The 22,137-nt window shown below is 42.7% G+C and overlaps 1 protein-coding gene across 1 annotated transcript in view; it reads right to left on the bottom strand.

Moving 5' to 3' along the window:
• Nucleotides 1-20,542, bottom strand: part of GPR107 (G protein-coupled receptor 107) — a 34,378-nt gene extending 13,836 nt beyond the window's left edge. The window contains exons 1-14 of the mRNA XM_032200047.1: nucleotides 20,381-20,542; nucleotides 15,818-15,937; nucleotides 14,666-14,716; nucleotides 14,466-14,554; nucleotides 13,947-14,113; nucleotides 12,415-12,449; nucleotides 12,159-12,215; nucleotides 11,197-11,310; nucleotides 9,543-9,676; nucleotides 8,550-8,625; nucleotides 7,470-7,543; nucleotides 6,778-6,895; nucleotides 5,643-5,773; nucleotides 3,733-3,776 (exon numbers count right to left, since the gene is read on the bottom strand). Coding sequence (XP_032055938.1) covers nucleotides 3,733-3,776; nucleotides 5,643-5,773; nucleotides 6,778-6,895; nucleotides 7,470-7,543; nucleotides 8,550-8,625; nucleotides 9,543-9,676; nucleotides 11,197-11,310; nucleotides 12,159-12,215; nucleotides 12,415-12,449; nucleotides 13,947-14,113; nucleotides 14,466-14,554; nucleotides 14,666-14,716; nucleotides 15,818-15,937; nucleotides 20,381-20,497 — 1,327 coding nt within the window. The 5' untranslated portion in view covers nucleotides 20,498-20,542. The remainder of the gene's footprint in view (nucleotides 1-3,732; nucleotides 3,777-5,642; nucleotides 5,774-6,777; nucleotides 6,896-7,469; nucleotides 7,544-8,549; nucleotides 8,626-9,542; nucleotides 9,677-11,196; nucleotides 11,311-12,158; nucleotides 12,216-12,414; nucleotides 12,450-13,946; nucleotides 14,114-14,465; nucleotides 14,555-14,665; nucleotides 14,717-15,817; nucleotides 15,938-20,380) is intronic.
• Nucleotides 20,543-22,137: the final 1,595 nt, after the last annotated feature.

Genomic DNA, 22,137 nt, shown 5'->3' with positions numbered 1-22,137 from the left:
CACATTAGCTGTTTGGCACAGAAGTCCCCGTCACAGTCAGAAGAAATTCCAACGTACTGGATAAGCAGCGTGCCTCCCACACGTACCTGCCATTTCAGCCCTGGATACCTACATCCAGGGTGCCTGGAAGCAGTACGCTAGAACATAACAGGCCCATTTCGTTTCTCAACTTGCATTTCTCAACATTTCCCAGCCCTCCTGTGCTATCCATGGAGGTCTCGACACTTAAATCACAAAGCTTTATCTCAAGGCTTTGAGATGTCTGTGTACTGCCTGGAGCATGTTTACCCGTGCATTACTCCCTGCTCCTTGCCGGAGAGCTGCCGAGGTGTTGGAGCACAGATCTGCACACCATCGCCTCCAGCATCTGCTGAGCTCAGCTGAGCCCAGGGGGCTGAGCACCACGCAGGACCAGGCTCCTCGCTCCCAGCATTTGTGGCACAGAAGCAGGATGACGCTGAACACAGCAAATGTTTTTTCCTGACACGGGGGCCAAGCACGAAAGCATTCATCATCATTTGCCCACCGCGCGGCACACGGGGGATGTTGCCTGGGAGCTATATGTTGCAATGCATTTCCCCTTGCACTGCTGCCAACTCTGCCATGCTGCAGTGCTTCGGGAAAAGAGCTAGCTGGTCGTGATCAGACTGCACCGAGCTTCATAGCTCTCATCACACGCAGAGGTCCAGGCAGAACAAAAGCTGCAGCGGTGTTTCCAGCCCTCCGTTCCTCCCTCAAACAACATATAACGTGACAGGTAAGAGTGGGTTGTAAGACTTCAGAGGTCCAGGGACCAAGAACTGAGTTTCAAATAAGTTTACTATATCATAGTTCTCCTCCTTTTCTCATAATGCCTGTGAACAAGGTAGTGGTAGTTGAGCAGCCCAAACGATTTAGCTTAGTTTGGCTCATTTAGGCTCATTTCCTTAAATCTGCAAGCAAGACATTTGCAATGCAGATCCAGAAGTGGACAGAGAGCAGACTGCCTCTGAAAAATACAGTGACAGACCAGAAGAGCTAGGCACTCACTTAAATCTGAAGGTGGTGATTTTTTTTTTTAAAAGAAGCTCCTAAAATCCTATTTTCTACACCCATTTCAGTGCAGGACAAGCCTGTGTATGTCAGGTATTTAGCTTCAGAGTTAAAGATCACCTTCAAAGGAATAAATAAATAAATCACCAACCAACCAGGCAGCCCAGACCCAGCTGTATCGCTGTGCCATGCCTACTCTTTACCAGCAAACCACAGCATCTGTGCTTGGGAGGTCACCCTGGATAAGTTACAGCTTTAGACCCATTCCTCCAGCCTTGCCACTTCAGGAAATCATTTTAAGACAAATCAAGTTTAAATGAATGTTACCTAGTGACTCGAGATCACTAGCAGTGGTTTTAACAAGCCTTTTATGTAATTGTAGACAGCTAATACAAAGGCCTACAGCAAGCACAGCTATAACAGATTGAAGACTCATAGCCTGGCCAGCTCGCTACTTCATTTCCATGCTAGTCAGGCTGCAGTCATGACTGCACTTGACCCAAGGGAGTGCTATCTAATAAACAGGTTGTGAAGTAGCTGGAAGAGGACAAGACAAACAGGCAGGGAACACAAGCAGGATTCTGAGCCATAAAGTCCTGGAGTCGTTAGTTCTGGTGGACGAAAGGAACCAAAAACAGTTTTCCTCAGATTTTCATCACCGGCTAAAAGGTCACCAGAAGACCCAGTGCCAGGAAAAACAGCTATTTAATTTTTAGTATATAATTCCCCAAGATACCCTGCAACTTAATGAAGCCTATGCAAGAGGAACAGTGAAAGCAGCCCTTGAGGGCTGCTAATACTACACAATAAATCCTAGCCAGCAGTAGGCAGGCTGACCAGAACTCTGTCCACACAGGATTAAGACAACCCTAACCACAGGATAGACAGTGCAGCAGCTAAACTGCACATGAAAGGATCCAGAAGCTTTCACCACTTAAGGAGAAAACAGTCTTCATCTGTGGGGGAAAAAAAAGGCTGAGGAATTCAGCATTAGTGCTGGTCATATTTTTCTTGTGAGAAGGCAAGACACTGAGCAGCACCTCTGCAGAACAGGACCTCCAAGGGATGCCTACAGAGTTAGGAGCATGTGGTTCCACTCAAGACACTTCATTTATAAGCCTAAGAATGATTTTACCTTATTATAGTGCAGCCAAATCATCTTTTGTTTCCTCTCCAGGCACACCAGCAGCATGACACCATCAGGTACCGTGCCCTGTGGGCTTCCACCAGCCACCCCTAAACATTGACCACACTGTACCTGACAAGCGAGCCCCACCACTGTGGCTGTCCTGGCCACAATCTGGTGGTGAGTCTGTGCAATGCCTTCTGCAAATATTTTCTTCTTTAACTATTCCTTTATCATTAGGCTCACAGCTGCCTTATGCTATGCTGCCTAAACAATTACTGAACCTAGAGAATCTTCACAGCTAAGCATGGTAACAGCAGCAGCGCTTCTCAGATCACCATTTTCTTTTACTTCCCCTTTTTTTTTTTTCTTTTACCTCCTCTTTTACTGTCCATGTGACGTTATAACACATCTTGCAGAATAAAAAGCCAAAAGCAACGCTTGGTTTTACTCAGATCAGGATCCCACCCACCACAGTGTCAGACAGGCAGGTCAGGAGCCTTTATGTTGAACATCCTTGATGCTGTCCACCTTCATTCTGTCCTTCACTCAGTACGTTTTGAAGTTAAACTCCATAGCACCACCGTGTGATAAAAACCACCAAGTGCAAGGTGAGCACAAGCTACTAACCAACTTAGGACAGACCCAGTGGTTTTCCATCTCTGTTAGGTGCAGTAGCCCCCAAGTTCTTAGCATGGAAGAGTCACAGACCCCCTTACTGCACAGCAGGTCTTCTGCCTTAGTGACACACACTGACCCCACACTGCAGAAACAATAGAATTAAAGGATAGGACTGGATTGAATGGATGTTTCCACAAAAGACCTTCTACAAATACAGCTTTCAAGAAGAGTCAGTCCTAAATGACAGACTACTGAAATGGCTGCCCGCTTCCTAGGAAGCCAGCGCTATGTTCCATGTGTGAATCTGCAGCCAACTGAGGAACTAATCTGGAAGCAGTGAGAGGACAAGGCAGGAAAAGCAAACACCACAAAAGCCATATTTGGGCTGACTTTCCATCCATCGCCTCGCTCACTGCTACAATAAACATAACGTGACTTTACACAAGCAGCCCTTTAAATTGCTGTACAAACATGGACAAGTCAAGAGCTGTGTTACACTCGATGCCAATTTACGGTTTGTTTCCTACTGAGGTTTATTTCCCTTTGTCCAGGCAGGAACGGAATTCTGTAGAAATTAAATTAGGCTCACCATTAGTCAAAACGGACCCCCATTTCCAGAATTCTTTTCTGGATTGCTTCTGAACACCTGAGTCTGAGAACAAGGCAAAGCTGTCAGATGATTTGTTCTAGGTACCATGTCTAGCTTGCACACAGAGCTGAACGAGAACCAGCAAATAAACCTCACGTGCGAGTTCTGACAGTCAAAGCAATGCATGAGAAAGGGCATTTTCCAGATGTTATTCCTAGAAGTCCATCAAGGAAAAGCAGCAAAGCAACAGTAACATTGTAGACTTATAGCTTCAGTTTATGTTTTTCAAAATCAACATGTTGGAAATTTTGGCAATATCTTACGGCATGTAGCATAGAACAGCAAGAAAATTATGATTACTTGCCTTTCCCATCTGTTGCTGAAGCCTCCTGTAAATGTCTTATTGACCTGAAAAATTAAAAAAAGTAGAATAGCTTTAATTTTCACACTCCCTCTTCACTGCAGCCCTCTAGAGCTCTAACAGTTTTGCTAGCTCTCTATGGCCAGGCTATGCCCATAATTAACTGTGCCTTAGCGTGTTTGGCACTGCATACATTTCACCCCCATCTCAAGCAGTTAGTTCAAGTATCTGCATCTCCTTGTGATTAAGAAAGCTAAATTGCTAAAACCTGCTTCAGCCTACAGAAAGCTTTGAGGGATGGCAGGAGCAAAGTGAGAAACTGGGGCATTTTCCAGCTTAACGCTTTCCACTTGTACAAGTGAGCTGAGCTACTATTCAGAGTACTGCCAAGCATTTGGCATCTTACTGCTCTTTTAAGCTCTTTTCATTTAAAGACTTGATTACAGCTTACATGGCGACATAGGCATCTTATGTAACAGAAGCTACCCTGCAGGAATGGAAATTCGAGGGCCAAGTCTTAGTCACCTTGCTCATATGACTCAGCCCACCAGCTGCAGTGAGGCTGTCCAGATGAAAAGGGGCAGGATTTTGTGTCCTAGGCTTCCCTGCCAGTTTGTGTTGGTACCATGACAATGTAGGAGCACTGGTTGCACACTATATAAACAGCTACAGGACAGTTCACGCAAATGCATCTGTTCTTCAGACACAGTTCTGTTATGGAAAGCAAGCTTTGTCCTAGCGTATCGCTACACAGGACACAGATTCTGCACATTATGCAGCTGAAGCTGTGACCGTAAAAGTTCCCTTTACATAGGAGATCAGAACCTCTCCCCAATGAAGGTTATTATTCCTGTAGTTTTGTTTACCCAACCCAAATGCTCTCCCCACCCAAATGCTCTCCTTCCAGTGGGGAAAGTGTCAAGTGGGTAGTGCAAATTTCTCGGAAGACATTTCCCTGCCTTGGCAGAAGGCCACTGAGACTGGGTTTGGTCGTTACACAGAGAACTGGGAAGCCAAAACCCACCTTAGTGAGCCAAGGTGAAGCTTACTCTCATCTACCAAGCACCATGTATGTGTTTATACACACACATATGCATCATGAAACAGTTTTCTCCAAAACGCTCAGGAATTGCACACTATAGAGTGAGGATGTGTTTATTAGACAGACACATTCCTTCTGTGTTTCAGAAAAAAACACTGGAGATACTGGAGAAAAACAAGAATATTGTGTTTACTAACCAAGGAGCCAGAAGCTCCTTCATATCCTCTTTTAAATCCAGCTGTTTATCCAATTAAGACTAAAATGAATTTAGAACATAAACATTCTGACAAACTGGCAAGCAGCAACAATAGCATTTATCTGAATTATCTGTGTTTTGGTTGGGTTTTATATAACCAACATTTTTCCTTGCCAAGTAGAGTGGAAGGAAGGGCAGGGAAATGTTCCCTGTGGGATTATTTCTTCTAAACAGTCAAGTAAATATGCAGCTACTCTGGCTGAAAGAAGCTCTGATCTCAGACAGCACTATTGTTTTAGAATATAGTGGCCTACTTTCCAACCTCAGGCAGTAAAGCAAAACCCTATTTTTCAACATAAGGGAATCAGCACTTTGACAAGTTGCAAGCTTCAAAGGCACCTATAGTCTGTCTGCACTGCGCTGGCCATGCTTTTAAAACGCCCCCCACTTTCATTTATCCTTTTAATATATTTCCCAAGCAAGCATCTTCCACAACATTGGCCTGAAGCATTAAAGACCAATACAGTTTAATTAACTTGACTTGACTCCACGAAGGACAGACATTTACTTCTTTGCTTTGGTAGCATCTTAACCTTTAGCAGTCCATAACCCCTAGCTGAGAAGCAGCCCAAGCCATCAGGGCTCAGAAACTATACATCACGCCCAGTGACTCACCATACCACTGGAAATAGGATGGCACCACAACACAGCAGGTCTACCAGGAAAAGGATTTCTTTCCACAGCCCATATTCAGTTGTTCCCTCTTCTGTCGACTCTATGATAATGTATGCCACGTTTGCCAGTACCTATGGGACAAAAGGTGCTTAATGGCTTCAGAGGCTTTCCAAAGAGAGAGATGTGGTCTGCCAACTCGGTAAAAGCTGTCCCACAGTTGCAGAAAGAGGCTATTTGGTAACATCAATTATTCTTCTGCAGCTCTATGTCAAAAATAACACGTTCAGAAGCACCTTCACAGGATTTACAGAAATAACTGATTGGAAATAATTTCTGCTGACATTCAGGATGTAGTCCTTTTTGCTACATAATATGCTGAATCTACTGTACCAGTAGAGATAAAAAAAAGAACAAAATTCCATTATTTTTTTTTCAATACCAAAACAGGAGTCTGCATACACTTAGATAGCAAACAGTCTAACCACATTATCCTAAATCAAGTCAATAATTCAAACTGGTCATTCACAACATTTTGTACTCTGTACTGCTCTACAAGAACCTCAGACTCTAAGTATATCCTTCTGATTTTGCAGCTGGGCAACAGATTCTGTCTTGGAAAGCAGACTATTCTACCTACAACAGCAAATAGAATTGCTCTCTTCCTTTATTCTTCAGCTGCTTGAGTAGGACATAAGCTCTGACTGCTTTGAACATACTGGGAAAATTTCCCTCAGATGCAATGGGCCTACAATTTTTCCCTTTCCTTAAACCCATTCAGCAAGCATTTCAGAAGTGACAGCTTTCATTTAATATCTCTGCTGAGTAATTTAGTACTGTTTTGCAGCCCAAGTTTTGTCCCAGCATGACTATACCTACATTAGAGTTACTTGATGCTTACTGACACTATTCGATAACCATTATCTCATACTCAATATGAGGAGAAAAATGGGCAAATTACAGAAATAACTTCAGCCCCTTTCACAGCTCCTAAAACTCTTAAATTCAACTTATATTGTAACCAAGAGACTTATACAAAAAGTAACTGTGATATTCTCTGTAGGATTCAGAGTCCGTTACATTTTTCACAATCAGCTCTCTCACAATACAGTAAGTATTGATGCGGTTCAATCCTCACCTGAAGCGGGATGACAATCATGAATATTTTTTTGTCTTTATCTGAAAGGATGTGTTTAATGAAAGCCCAGCCAGTTCCAATGAGGGCAATAGTGATGAACAGAAGAGCACCTTTCAGTCTGAAAGAAAAGCAGATAGTACAAGGAGATTATTATACAAGAAGACCTTCTGCCCAGGTCTTCTCTCCTACAGACAGCAAAGCCACAAACCCAAATAAATGCCTTGCTATTTGTAAGTCTGGCAAGTGCTTATCCTACAAGAGTGAAGCAGATGTATTTGCTTACAACTGTGCACCACACAGCAACATTACCCTGCATTCACAACTGTCAATATAAGCAATCTTTTCCTGAGGGAGTCATCCATTTACCATCATGAACAGGAGAAAACACTGGCAGCTGCACCCTCTTACTATTCATACCAAGAGCAAATTAGATACTTGAATATTAGTATGAATAAAGAATAGCAAAGCATTTCTCCTTTTACTCCTTTACCCACAAAGTACCAATTCTCTACAGCTGCCCTCTGCAAGTAGAGCTTTCCCCTTTACACGGGGCTGACTCTTATCTTGTCACTCAGACCGTAGTACAAAAGAATCAGCAATTTCCCAGTTTTCTTTGGAGGGAGGGGGATGGCCACACCAGGAATTCAGTTTCATTGTTTGAATCTACCAAAACAATCTTCTGATATACTTACAGGTGAGTGATGTAATAGACAACAGCCCAGCCTTCAATAGGAAATCCCTGAGAAGAAATGTAGTGATAGTCGATCTGGAAGCAGAAAATACAACGTGTTACTTCATAATCCTCTCATCAGCACCCCACCCACGCCTATACAATAGGTCTGCTCTCGCAGCCATTTCAAGTTTTATTCTCCATCAGCATGTACAAACTCATCTCTCCCATAATTTAGAGGATGCTTCCTCCCAACACATTCGAGTTTTGTTTAGTACTGATCAGGTTATCTCCATTTGCTCTATTTCCTAAGCATCAGTGAATACATTTTATACAATCTACATCCTTCCTACACAGCTACAGTTAAAACAATTGCATATCTAGCTTATTAATTCATTGCTCGAGTTCAGTTGCAATAGGAAACTAGAGGCTCCCTAGTTTTACTTTCATTTGGAAACAAGATTCAAACCAGTAGACTCCAAAATTTTTGTAGGTATTATCCTCCTATGAGCTTGACGGCAGAGATCATGACTGGCACTAACACTGGAAGATTAAATGTTTGTCATTATCTTTGTTAACGATATCTTTCAGCGGAAAGGCAAAGTCAATACAATTCAATAGAGACATCATGTATTGAATGTGTTAAAGCTTGTAGTGTTAGGTCTGTCATGGTATGCCATACTACGTCAGCTGAAGCAGCAGCCCTCAATTTTACAGACATCAATCAAGGCCAACCATTCATTAACATTTATTGTTAAGACATGTAGCTGGAGCTGTACCATTACTCGAGCTTCCAAGCCAGCCTCAGATGGCTGAAGCATTAGAATTCATGGAACTCATTCAAGCCTCCCGTATATCCTTGTTGCTTTCCCTTTTCAGGCCACAATCTCAATTGTATTTGAAGTCACAATTTGCTGATGAAAATTGAATCGCTTCCACCACACAGCTGTGGTTCAGTATCAACACTCCAATATGAAAGACATTTCTCTCCCCCTTCACTCCTCTTTCCCACCCCCCTTAATGCAAATTCCTCTAACATCATGCCCTGAATTCCACATTTCTAATTCCCAGCTGAACAGCTTAGCGAATAAGTTATACGTACCGCATGGAAGACCAAGGACAGAGATTTTGTGAAAGGGAGGGCTGCCATTAGCCAGTGAATCTTAAAGACATCATTTCTGTCGAGAAAAAGACCTATCAGTTAAAAGCCAGCAGTAAAAGTCTGTTTCTGCAAGGATATTTTCTTTATCCTAAACGTCAGAGTAACTCCCAGGAGGAGCTGACTATTAGTGTAAAGGGACTCTTTTTAATGCTGCAGTCCAAACTTCTGCAGCATCTTGAATAACATTTTAACGACATGTTCTGCTATTGCTTTTTAATTAGTTTAACATGGTAGTTCATAGCTATGATCTATACATACAAGATGTTTGTTAGAAAATTACTGAATACAATTCCAATGGTATCACAACTGCTGCCCCACCCCTCAAAGTCACTAAACTACACCACCAAGCTTGAACTTCAGATCACCAAATGAACTTCAGACTACCAAATCACCTACTACATCACCTACTGAACTTCAGACTACCAGATCACCACATTACCTACTGAACTTCAATTCAAGTCCTAGGGTCCAAGCTGCTCCTGGCTTCTGATGTTACGTTTTAATGATTAAGAAGCATGGCACATGGTGAGGAATTCCCACCACCTGGTCTATAATCAAAGTGTTTATGGCTCTCGTCTGCTGTTCCTCATAAGAAAATGATTATTAAAGATTTCTTGTTACGTAGAGTTACTTCCAAATAGTATTCTCTGTTGTCCACTACAGGAATTTCCTGTGTATTTTTTGCCACAATATATTAAAATATGCACACTGCATGCATAACCTAACATAAGACTTGATAAGTTTTGAACAATGGTCTCCTACAACGTCACCGATTAAAGTAACTGTAGCATCTAGAAGCTGTATTAGGTACACATCATTGAGCAAGATTTAGAATTCTAAGTGATTACATCTGAATTGGGCATAGTAAGAGGAGGAATAAAATTAAACCAGGTAGGTCCGTATTTGTCACTGACGCAGCATTAGCTTGTTTACCTGCGTTTACGAAGTATGTGGATCCACACAGTCCCAGACAGGAAAAAGAAGAGTGCCATGGAAATGTAAAGTTTTGGCAGTGGAATCTCACCCGCTGAGAGGTAGCTTTCAGGATTCTTTTCCGTAATTTCTATCTGAATATTAAAGGTGTGTTACGCGTACAATTGAAAACAGATTTGGCTAAAGCATTGTGAACTTTAATTGCTAACTCAAACAGATACACTCGTTTAAAATTAGCCTTTCTGAAGTGCTATCTTATGAGACAACAAAAAAAAAAAAATAAAATCAGCTCTTCATCTTCAAGCATCTCAAGATATTTTTCAAATTGCATCTGTAATTTCCTTGAAAAGCAGAAAAGGACAGGCAGTCCCTTCTGGTGCTTCAGTTATGCAACGTTATTCAGAAAGGAAGTAATTTTCCCAAATAACAATTGCTCTATCCACCAAATTTCACATTTAATTCAGTAACAGTATCTACACAACTTTGTGTGAACAAGCAGAGTTTTTAGCACAGCCCTGATTTCAGGTGAGCAGAGAGTGATACCTAGCTGCAAGAACTTTTAGGTTTGCTACAGTGGATTTCTTCAGGTGTCAAGAGAAAGGACGTACCTTGCTGCAAGTCTATCACCTCGTGACTGAAAAAACATAAGCTTTAACATCTTATTTATATCCCCAAAAGGCTTGCTTATGTGTGCTAGGACTTCATTAAAATAATTCACCAAGACTAATTTGCAACACTGAAAATATCGTGCTTCTCTGGATACAACTAGGTAGGCTAGTTACCCAGGTTTTCTTCTCTTTCCAACTTCTTCAGGGGGTCAAATGAACAAATTGCAATTAAAAGACTTGGCTTTCTAAACAACGTTAGAAGCAGATTTAAAGCAGTTTAGTCCGAGTGCAATTAGGGCTACTAAGGTCTATCACCTTCATGTTCCCCTGCTGTAGCATCAGCACAGCCACATTAACGAGCAGTTCAGGGGCCTGACCGGACAGTTACCTTAGTCAATGAGAGGATTCATTACAGAACAGACTACATTGAAGTCATTACAGCAGCATGGAAGGCAGTATAAGCACAAGAAAGGGAAAAAAATGGAAAGCCCATGCTGTTCTAATAATCTCTGTCTCGAGACTGCATAGGATTGAACCCTTGAATGATAAAAGAGATAGGACATGTGCGATGAAATATTACCCTTAAGGGTGTTCACCTAACAGTGTAAAAATGCATCTTGATTTAGGCCATTAAAAGCAAAACAACAATGAATTCACAAATACCAACAATTTAGATTGCAGCAACAGCCTTAATATCTGTAACTGTTTAGAGAAAAAAAAATACGATTTTGGGGACTAACGTAACACAAACAGCTGTTCTAGCTCATCTCATTACAGCATCTAGTCACAACTGTGTACACTCAACCAATCCCACATGCAGTCTTCAGATTTTCAAACATTTCTCTAAAAGTAGTACTTTAATTCTTCTTACTGTAGTTGCTGCCTTCAGAAACGCCACTACAGAGATTAAACGCACAGCTCTGAATCACTTCCCACCCCAGACAGACACTCACATACCGAATGTGCTTGGTATACAAGCTAGACTAAAATATACAGCTTTCAATTCTAAGTGAATGAGTTAATTATACTTTAGAAGCTATACTCACATCAAGACTAAATAGCTGCTTATCAGTATTAGGCTGCCCCTTTTCGCCAACGCATTTGTGGAAATACAGGCTGTAGAGACCTTCTTGGTTATCAGAGCTGATGTTAAAAAAAAACTGAAAACAAAGAATAGGAAAGTCAGTGTTCTTCTCATTCACAACAGGGTTGCATTGTTAAGAAGCCATCTCTCCTGGGGCCAGAAAAGTCATTTTGGTTCAGCTGGTTCCTTTCTGCAAACATACTGTTCTGAGGATACATATACCTGTGTATCTGCAAGTTTCAACAGCATTCCAGGTACAGAATCACTATTGCTGTGCACTCTGGAAACCCAGGACATTTGGGCATCAGCCCTTAAGTCAGTTCAACACAAAAAATAACAGGAAGTGTCCTCTATTTAACATGGTGAAGCACAGAATTTTGATCATGCTTGCCTTAATGCATAAGATGTTCTGTTCTCACCACAACCACACAAATTTTCACAGCTATGCAAATTTGCTCTGTTTCACATTACGATCTAAAATATGCTTGTTTTATAGTAACCAACAATGACAAATGAATCAGTGTACTGCAACAAAGCATTCATCTGGTTTCATGCAGAGCAGCTGTCCCTTAAGTGAATCATCAGACAGGTCACAGCTATTTGTTGTTAGAAATCTGCATGCACTAGCCAAATCCCAGTAAATGCTAAGGCTTTAACAGACCAAATACTTGGATATGCCAAGGCTCACAGACTATCATATTCAGGTGAACTGCAAGGAGTTTAAAATCAGTCCCCACACTTTATGAAAGATGAGCTTTTTGGCATTTCTTTCAACAAGAGTCCATCTCAAACTTACAAAGCTACTAAAGAGGCTCTGTACCGAGGAAACAGGCACTACAATAAGGAGCAGCAGACTTTTCACAAAGTACTACGTCAAAGGAACCATCTATACACATTAAGACTAGGCAATGGCAGAAACCCTACCTGAAATGAGAAAGTTCCTCCATCGTTGCGAACATGATGCTGTTGTTCTATTATGCTCTGGGAAAAGGAAAATAGACACGGATTTCTAGGCAGGTACCTACTACATCTGGTTACATCACCCAGACAAACAGAACTGCATCCTGTACATTTATAGTGGAAGCTGAGAGCAACAGAATACGCCTTTCAACTTTCTGGCTATACTTATATTGTAATGTTTTGCCATTTTTTTTTCTGAATGAGAACAGCAGATTCTTACCTGAGACGTTGTTGTACTTCGTTGGGACTTCTTATCTAGAGATAAAAGTATTAATGGTACATTTAGAGTGTTTGCATTTAGACAGCCTCACAAACTACCACCTTTTACACATTGCCAATACCTTATTCAAATATTCCTACACTCATCTGCATGACAGTTTTCAAGATGATCATCAGAGATTCTTCCCCAACCCCTCCTTACTTGCCTAGGACTCTTCCCTCCACTACAATTCATTCTGGATGCATCCTTAAATGTTAAGGCAGGCTTCCCTACTACTACACCTTCCACAAAACCCTGCCCAAAGAAACTTTCCACCCCCTTCAGCTACAGGGATGCAGGAGGCAGATGGCATATACTGGATTCAGGCTACAGCTTTGTTTCCTACACTCTACAACTATGTGAGTTTAATGTTATCACTGATTAGCCTCAATGTACACATTAGGCCTGACAAACTTACAAAAAAACTAACTTGTTTTGGGGAAGGAAAAGGTTCTCAACTCCTTATTAGGCAAGGTCACAATTTTCAAAAAAAAAAAAAAAAAAAAAAAAAAAAAGCAACCTGCCAAGTAAAGATCTGTTCTGGAGAAATTTAAACTGGCAGGAGACTTCCACAGAGCAGCATGTGAAGTTCACAGTTTCACTCCACTCACTTCAACAGACCCTGGATGAAGCTTTCCAGACATACAGTCATTCCATCCTACCAGAGAGTAAAAGTTTTAAGACTTAAGCTTTGCTTTTGGCTTCCGTGTGTCAGCACACTGTCAATGTTCACAACACTACTGCAAGAAAAGCAAAGCTAGAGCTGTCAGACAAATTATCTTCAGTGCCATCCAGCTTCAGCTCTTGACTTGTTAAAACAGCTGTGCAAAATAAAGACAGCATACTCCATTTTCACCTATATCAAAGATCATGCACACTACACAACAAGACAGACTCCATCTACTACAGATCAGTCTGCTACATTTAGGAACTCTTCCAGGAAGAGATAACAAACTGTTTAGACCTAATTCCATAAGGGCAGAGATTGTCAAATTGTTTCATCTGCTGGTCTGGAAGCCAGACAAAGATGTATCCCTGCCAGAAAGATTACCCGTATAGTTGCCTCTCCATCCCCTTAACTTCCAAGTGACAGACTAGATTTTAACCTCTCAGATAAGGAAGATCATCATCTCATAAAAATAAGGTCTGGAAAGGACACGTGGGCATCTTTAATGCAGTTTCTGAATCAAAGCAGCCCTACTGTCAGTAATGGACCACACGTGTTTAAAATCTTTTAGCGCAGATAGTCCAGCCCCTCCTCACAGATACTGTAGGTCTCTGACAGTCCATGCTAAGCCTCCAGGGGATATAATGCACATCACTGAGCAGGAGAGACTTCAGTCCAAAGAGTAGCCCAAAGAATGGGCAGGTTTACACAACTGTCAAATTCTAGCCCAAGGGGATCCTGGAATGTGACCACAACACGCTGCTGGGTGCACATCAACCAGAAACTAGCAGTGACAGCACACATAGATCAGGTTGAGCAGACTTACCTTTGCCATCTGTATTTTGTTCAGTCTCTTCCAGACTTGTACCAGAATCAGCATTTTGTTCTGACGTTTTTGTTGGCTTGGTAATCGTGGCAGTAGCATTTTCCTCAGACACGAATGAAATTTTAGGTAACAGAGAAGAAGCTTCTGCAGAGAACCGTACTTTCACACTAAATAAGATTTTTATACAAAAGAAAAGCCAATCAACATTCTTAAAGTGGCTTGCATAGTCTACACGTGACCAGTAAAAGACAATCACCTTATTAAAATGCAAGAAAAACCTACACCAAAGAAACAAGTCACATCCCCTAACCCCTTCAACACACAGAAAAAATTATTTATACCTCAAAAATACCTATCACTTTATACCTCAAAATTTCTTTCATTCCCAACTTTCATGTGACCCACTGAGAATACAGCTACATGCACTGCAGCTTTCCAAGCCCTTCAAGAAGTATCAAATGTTACATTGACTTCAACTAGCAAAGTAACCCAAGAATGCAAAGTACACCATTTACTCACACTTCATTTGTGAAGTCCAGAAGTAAGATTACAATAGACACATCTTGCTCTGGTTTCTTTCTCAGAATACAGTAATCCAATTCTTCATCCTGGAAAGGAAATCAAAAACATTTTTGAAGCATCCTCCTGTTTATAAGAAATGGGTATGCTCTCTCCCATGTAGAGGCTACTATTTTTAGGCCAGCATCCACATCTCTTACCAGGTAAGTGGAGAAGCCATCGTTCCTTGTTCGATCCAAACTGAACCCCACCTATGAGACAATTAAGAAGAATCTGTCAAATTACAACAGCTCAGCCTCCCAGGATGAGAAGCCAAGCCACCATGGAATGAGTCAAAGACACTGCTCTCAAATTAACCTATGTTTAAGACAGAATTTTTCTCATTACCTGTTTAGACAGAAAATAATTCAAGTATAATAGACTTGCTGCTTCATCCATACCTACTAAGAAGGTAATATATACTGACTCAAACTCAAACGAGAGTGCCTTCTGGCATTGCTCCCTTTCAACTTGCTACAGTACTTTTCCAGAAAATTTTGCATGAGGAAAAGATGTAATACGTTTTGTAATAAGATAGAAGTATGCAGTGAAGTCAGAACACATCTGTTTTCTACCCAGGTATTTCCATATCTCTACTAAAATCATTAACATAACATATTATGTACTACATAAGGTGAAAGTTCTCTAAAAATCTGGATGTGGTCACTGTACTGAGAATCTACTGATAACATGATTACACAGTGTATTTGAATATAACAGGACAACAATATGAAAAGTCTCAGCTCAGAGGACTGTTTAGGAAACCTCTGTTCAATAGAGGATTGATATATACACACAGTTAGTACTTTAGGATGTATGGGAATGGCACAAAGCTGCGCTGTAGGATGTTCAACTGGACATCAGGGAAAATTCCTAAGCTATGAGCGTGGTCACACACTGGAACAAGCTTCCTAGAGAGGTGGTTGATGCCCCCATGCCTGTCAACACTCAAGAGGCATTTAGATAATGCCCTTAACAATATGCTTTAACTTTTGATTTGCCCTGAAATGGTCAGGCAGTTGGACCTGATGGTCTTTGTAGGTCCCTTCCTACTGAGCTATTCTGTTCATAAAATACATATATGGACACACAGGTTCAGTCGAGGAGGTGACGAGTTAAAATTTGACCTTAAAGCAGAACAGATAGCACTTGAGGCTAAGTCTCATAACGTATACATATCCTCACAGGTTGCTCGCAGTGGGGAGCAAAGCAAACAGCACCACCAGTCTGACACTTCACACAAGTCCAAACTTCCAGTGCAGGGGCAACTTGACAGAAAGCTTAAGGCAGTGATTGGACTCAAAGTGACTTACTTCTGTGCCCTTAGCAGCACTCACGGGTGGCTTCAACGAAAGGTTGCTGACATTGACTTTCATGAAACCATCCTTGAAGAAGCCAAAGGTATTCAGGTGCACTTTCTGCCTCACATCATCCTACGAGAAAGAAAAGACAGGTTACCAACCCCATACACAGGTCCTGGTTTTGGCTGGATTACACCACAAAACGCAGCCACCTGCCTAAGCAATTACAGAGGAAGTAGGGTGACCAAGATTGACACTTAAGTATTCATGCAAAACATCTGTCTGATCACACCAAGAGCAAATCTCTTTAGGATACCTTCAGACACAACCAATCAACTCTTACAGCAACTTAGACTTGAACTTCAAACAAATGTGTCATTGCTGATTATTTGACTCTACTCCTGAGAATGCTGCAAAAAAAAAGTCTGGAGGACATTAAATTGCTGGCATCACCGATTAAGCAAACTATTGCTACCAAAAAAGAAAAAAAAGACTGGAGATGAATGAAGAAAACTCTTGTTTGAACCCTAGCCACTGTCATTGCAACAGACTGAAGAGGAATTAGTCGACTGTAATACTCTTACCTAACTGAGAGCTGGGTTTGGGCCATGTGTTTAGCAAGTATCACACCACATTATTGTCCTATCAGACCTTTTGTGTTAGGCAGGGTCACCGCTTGGCAGTCAAACACCTAACACACTGCAAAGCTATCTGCACGGCGCAGATGAGAACATTTCTTACATAGCCTCCTTCTTCCAAACGATTTTTAATAACGGTCCTGGTAAAACTCAAGGCCTTGAGTCTTACAGGTAGGGTAAGCACTGAATATAGATAGGTGGGGTCCAACAGAACCACTGGGGTTAGTTTCTCTAACAGAAATCCCAATCTCTAATCCTCTCCCCTGCCCACAGGCTTAGTTGCAGAATAATTTGCCTCCTCTCAGACTGGCAAGGAAACTAGAAATTCATACCTGCTCATGCCTTGCCCAGCTTATTAAAGTTCAAGTACACTTGGCTTTTTTTTTTTTTCTTTTTTTTTTTTTTTTTTTTTTTTAGGAGGCTTGAAGGACCTAATCTGAGAAGAGGTAAAAATTACACACAGCTGCCACATCAGACAAGGAAAGGTCACATTCCTGGTACTTTGCATTCTGAGATCAATAAGTAGGTACAGAAACACAGGATGGGTTGGGTTGGAAGGGACCTTAAAGATCATCCAATTCCAACCCCCTGCCACGGGCTGGGACACCTCCACTAGGTCAGGTTGCTCAAAGCCCCATCCAGCCTGGTACGCAACTGGACCCTCAATCCTACAGGATCATTAACCGGAAGAAAAATAAGAACAGAGCAACAAAGATTAAAAAGCACATTTAAAACCTAGTTTAAAGCACTTTTACAAGTGATCACTGAAAATAAGTTATTTCCTCCTCCTGCTATGCCTAGAAAAAGATAATCAGATTTCAGAATACTTGAAGCAGAGAAGTCAACTGCTAAAGGCAATCAGACTCTTCTGGATGAGGCAGTGGAAGACTGAGCTATGAACTGAACAAATAAATAAGTTGTCTCTTTCCATTGATCCCCAATTTTGCTATCTGCACAAAACATTCCTTACACAAATGCCACTGTAAGAGCAGGACACAAAGCCTGGCACAGCTGACCTGTAATTTAGCCGTACTAAGAGATCACCCTAAGAGAATCAAGCTAACCTGACAAATAACCAGATGGTTCCCTTAATGCTCAGAAGAGGAAAAAACAAAGTTAGTGACATGGCTTACAGCAGATGCTTTGTTTAACAGAGTATTAAAGCGGTGCCATCTTAGCATTCTAGGCACTTGGACGCTTGAAACAAGAGTCCACGTGGGTCATTTAACAATGCTTTACATGTAATTTCTCAGTCAGAATAGAGGACTAATACTAGCTTTTTAGATATACACCTGGTGTGGTATTAAGCACTTCTGGACAGAATTGTGTGGGCAGCAAGGAGAGAAACAGAGCGTCACCCAGCCACAAGGCGTTCTGTATGTTGTAAATACAAGCGGAGACATGGACGCCATTCAGAATTCCTGCAAACACTACGCAATTTCAGTTCAATTTCATCATTTGCTTCATTGGTTCCCCAGCGCGCTCCCCATGAACAAACAGTACACACCACACACTTTCCTCCCTGGTTTTATATCAGCTTTGGGTGCTTAGAGTTTACGGATTTAGTTCACAAATCCTTCAGCTTTACACGATCCTGACAAGCAGCAGCACACTCCCCATGAGCATCTATTGCTCGGCGTATCAACAGCTTGAAGATGCTGGCTAACTGACAGCCGTCTCACCTCTCACGAGAGGTTTAACGGGTTGGATATATCTGGCTTTTACTTATATCCACTCAACTGCAGAAATATTTGATTGTGTGTTTAGAACAAAGGTCTAAACCAACACAAATGAATACTTAAGCATCTGAGCTGTTAGCATGCACGGGCTTTTAATTTGTATAGGATGCCTTCAACACCTAAACATGCCCCTTCAAGAGGGGACGACCTGGGCCTTATTAGTAACAGGTTACAGTTGTACCAACAGATTAAGTTGTCAGCTGCTTTCCATACAAATCTTTCCCTCTCAGATTAAAGTCAATCCTGCACCATTTGAGTACAACTAAATAAAAGTGGCATCCGAGATCCTACAGAATGGGTAAAGACATATTTAACATTTTACCCCAAATCTAACTGGGATGATGCTATCAGTATGAGTTGCTTTGAAAGGGTTTTTCAACTTGTGCAATTGAAATCCAAGACTTACCAACATAACAAGGCCAGAGGGATTTACGGACAGAAACAACCACTGAAAAATAACATCTTCCAAATAAAAAAAATAACATGACATCACAATCTTGACACTGTCATAAAACAGGAGGGGTTCTACTTCCCTTTTGGAAGCCAGTGCATTACAGAGCAATCTCACTTTATTAAAAGTAACACGACAAACTGCTACACAGCATTCTCAGTTGGATGGTTCCTCTTGATAATTTACTGGAAACCTCTAATTTCAGCTACTCACCAGCATTAAACTTAGTTGTGTACCTGACAAAGGTCTCATCTGGACAAACTTCCTCATTCTCGGAAGCAGTCGGTATTACAGTATTCAAATGTTAAGACCAAAAAACCCCAAACCCACAGCACATGCCCCGCTTACCATGTTTTTGGTAAACAGAAACATGCTAATTGCCACCCACTTTTGGAAACCTCTGAAAATTGTTTCCAGCAGTTCTCTTATGCTTGAAAAAAGCATTTTTTGTTTGTTCGTTTTTAACATACCACATTATTTTAATGAAGCCAATAAGTGCTAGCAAGGAAGAGCCTTCATTAGATGAGGTTATTCTAACAGCACGGGTCAAACAAATCCATTTTCTACCTCAGAAAAAAAATCCTCATTTTGTTTCTATAAAGGGAAAAAGCTCTTTTCATAGCTGCAAGACGTGCTGATTGCGACTCGCTTTTCTGACATCAGAAGTTTCACTTCCGGACGTTAACTACGAAGACAGAACGAGGCTTTTCCAACGTAAGCAACAACAGGCTGTTTGCAGAGGCCTCGTACCCAGCACTCGCTCAGAGCCGCGGCCTTCAGCTTGGCACAGCCTCAAAACACACACTGCCACCAGCAAGGAGCCAGCGGCACCAACACCAGAAGGGAGGTTTCATTATGAAAGGGTACCGCTGTCGGAACCTGGTGTTTACATAAACGCTGTAAAGCAGCAGGTGAAGAGGCTGCACTCTAACAATGAAGCTCCTGTTTATACAGGTGTGTGAAGGCACGACAGGACGTCTGCTTCCCGTAGTGCGTGGCAGCTCGGCGCTGCAACCCATGCAGAATACCTACAAAACTGAAGCCACGCGCAGCTTTGATTGTAAGAAGGGTGCGAACACTTCGGGACTTCAGAAATGCTGTGAAAGGATCTGGGAACTGTGGTGTTGGGTGCTGAGGACATTTGCTTGAAGCCAGACTGAAAGTTTACAACGTAAGGGAAGAAAGCATTGCCCTGGGAGAAACTCTTCCAGCATTCAAGTGTTGGTCAAAAATTCTTCAAAACGATAAAAGTAACCAGCAAAATTTCCTAGTTAGTTGTTTCTGAGAAAGGTTAGCTTTTCCTGGGGCAGAACAACGTTCACTCGGTTGTGCATCAGACAGCTGCACAGACTGGAAACCCCCTACAGCTGGGACAGGAAAGCATCCCCGCATCCCAGCCGCTGGAGGGGAACTCCTGCAAGGCCTTGGCACTCCCCCTACCCTGCTGCAGCAGTGCTGATCCCGCTCTTTTTACACTTTATTAACTCCTTTGGGTATTTTTATAGGCAAAACCCGACGCCGTTCGCTCTGTTGTGCAAAACCGGCACCGAAACCAACCCCCAGCCCCACGCTGCGAAGCCCCCGGCCACGCAGCGCCCCCTCAGCCCCCTCCCAGCCCCGGGCTCCCCTCAGCCCGAGGGGCAGCAGCGGCCCTGAGGGGACGAGGGGCAGGCCCCGGGACTAGGCCCAGGGGCTCCCCGCCAGCTCCCGGCCCGCTCCCGCTCCCCTCAGGCGGCACGGGCCTTACCCTGAGGGTGAGGTGATGGACGCGGGCAGCCGCCGGGCCCGCGCAGAGCAGCGCCAGCCCCAGCCGCAGCCCCAACGCGGCCCAGCCCGGCGCGGCCCCGGCGCCGCGGGCCGCCATCTTCAGGCCAGCGTCAGCATCCTCCTCAGCGCCGCTTCCGGGGGCAGCGCGGGACACGCCCCCTCCCCGCCAAAGCCACGCCCCCCTCCAGCACGGCCACGCCCCCTCTCTGTCAGGGCCCGGCCCCACCCGCTCGCCTCACGTTTTCCCGCCCCCCCGTCCCTCAGAGGTTCCCTCCCCGGTTTGTTAAGCGATGCGTTGGAGTTTTGGCTGAATATCTCAGCAAAACGGCCCTAAAATAAAACACGGGGCTTTCGGCTTTCATACTGAGGTGGTTTGGAAGCTTCTGAGCTGTTTGAAAGCCGTTTAGAATCGTAGTTCCACTTGAAAATAAAATTTCACACGGCTGGGGCATGGCTTCTGTGAATTCCCTCACCAGGGCAGCACAAGAAGTGTAACACAACATAAACGTCTCTTGTTCAAAGTAACACAACATAAACATCTCTTGCTCAGAGTAACACAACATAAATAGGGGTGATTTAAGTGGCTAACCCACTGCTAAACCCCTGTTCAAAAGGCTACACAATATATCTACATTATGGAAGCCATCAGTGCAAATAAATGTAATTTTTCAGTGTTCTGCTACCTCATAACTCACACGTTTTCATTTTCCCGTTTAGTGTACGAGGCAAGAGCTGCACAACACCCGTCACCCAGAGCCAGGCAAACAGCTGGGCTGGGACAGGTGAGCAGCAAAGCGTGAGGTGAATAGGTCGAGAAAAATCCCCACCTTTACAACAGCAACGTTGGGTAGGATGGCTCATCCTTGGTCAGACATGATTCAGGTCTTACTGTACAGGTTATTTCTTACAGTTTCGTTTCCCCTGTTTTCTTGGATACTCTTAGGTAATAGAATAAACACAGAAACCTCGACATCAACCAAAGAAACCTGGACTGATACCAGAAAAATACCAGAAAACACCTGGAAGCATGAACAGCACACACATATATACACACACCCCCTGTGTTTTTCAGGCAGATTCTTTCCCTAGCTAGTCCCCGGGCCGTGCCACTAGATGTCCCCTCAGCACCAGGCCTCGGAGCCCACATCCCTGTAGGAAGCCTACGTGACCACGGTCAGAGTTTATTTCAAAAAGATAGTTCTGGTCCAGATATTTTCTCGGAATGTTTTAATAACGCAATCATAGTTTCTGTGCACAGACCACCCTGGGAAACCCAGAGACAACAGACTCATGAGAAATGGTTACTTGCAACCGCAGCAGAGACTTTATGCCTTGCTCTGCTGAGGAGCCTCTTCTAGTCTGAAGGTGCTTCCTAAGAACAAGCAGGGATTTTTATGCCATAGACTGGAAATTATCAGAGGTTTGATTTGTTTTCCTTGTAACTCTCTACCAGCTATCGGAATATCGTAGTGGCTAAGTTGCAGCTAACTTAGACTGAGTGAACTGCAAGTTGGAATTTGTGATGTTTACTCTATTTGGCTAGGCATTTTTAAAAGAATATATGTTTTAAGATTTTATACTTACATTTACATCCCTATCAATATACCCTTGTCATAAAATGAATGGGATAGAGCAGTTGGAAGTGACCTACAAAGGTAGAGTCCAACTGCCTGACCACTTCAGGTCCAGCCAAAAGTTAAAACACTGCCGAGAGCATTATCCAAACCCCTCTTGAAG

This window comes from Aythya fuligula, chromosome 19, assembly GCF_009819795.1.
Source record: "Aythya fuligula isolate bAytFul2 chromosome 19, bAytFul2.pri, whole genome shotgun sequence".
Taxonomy (NCBI): domain Eukaryota; kingdom Metazoa; phylum Chordata; class Aves; order Anseriformes; family Anatidae; genus Aythya; species Aythya fuligula.
Note: the sequence above shows the minus strand (reverse complement) of the source record. Positions and strands in the feature narration are given on the sequence as shown.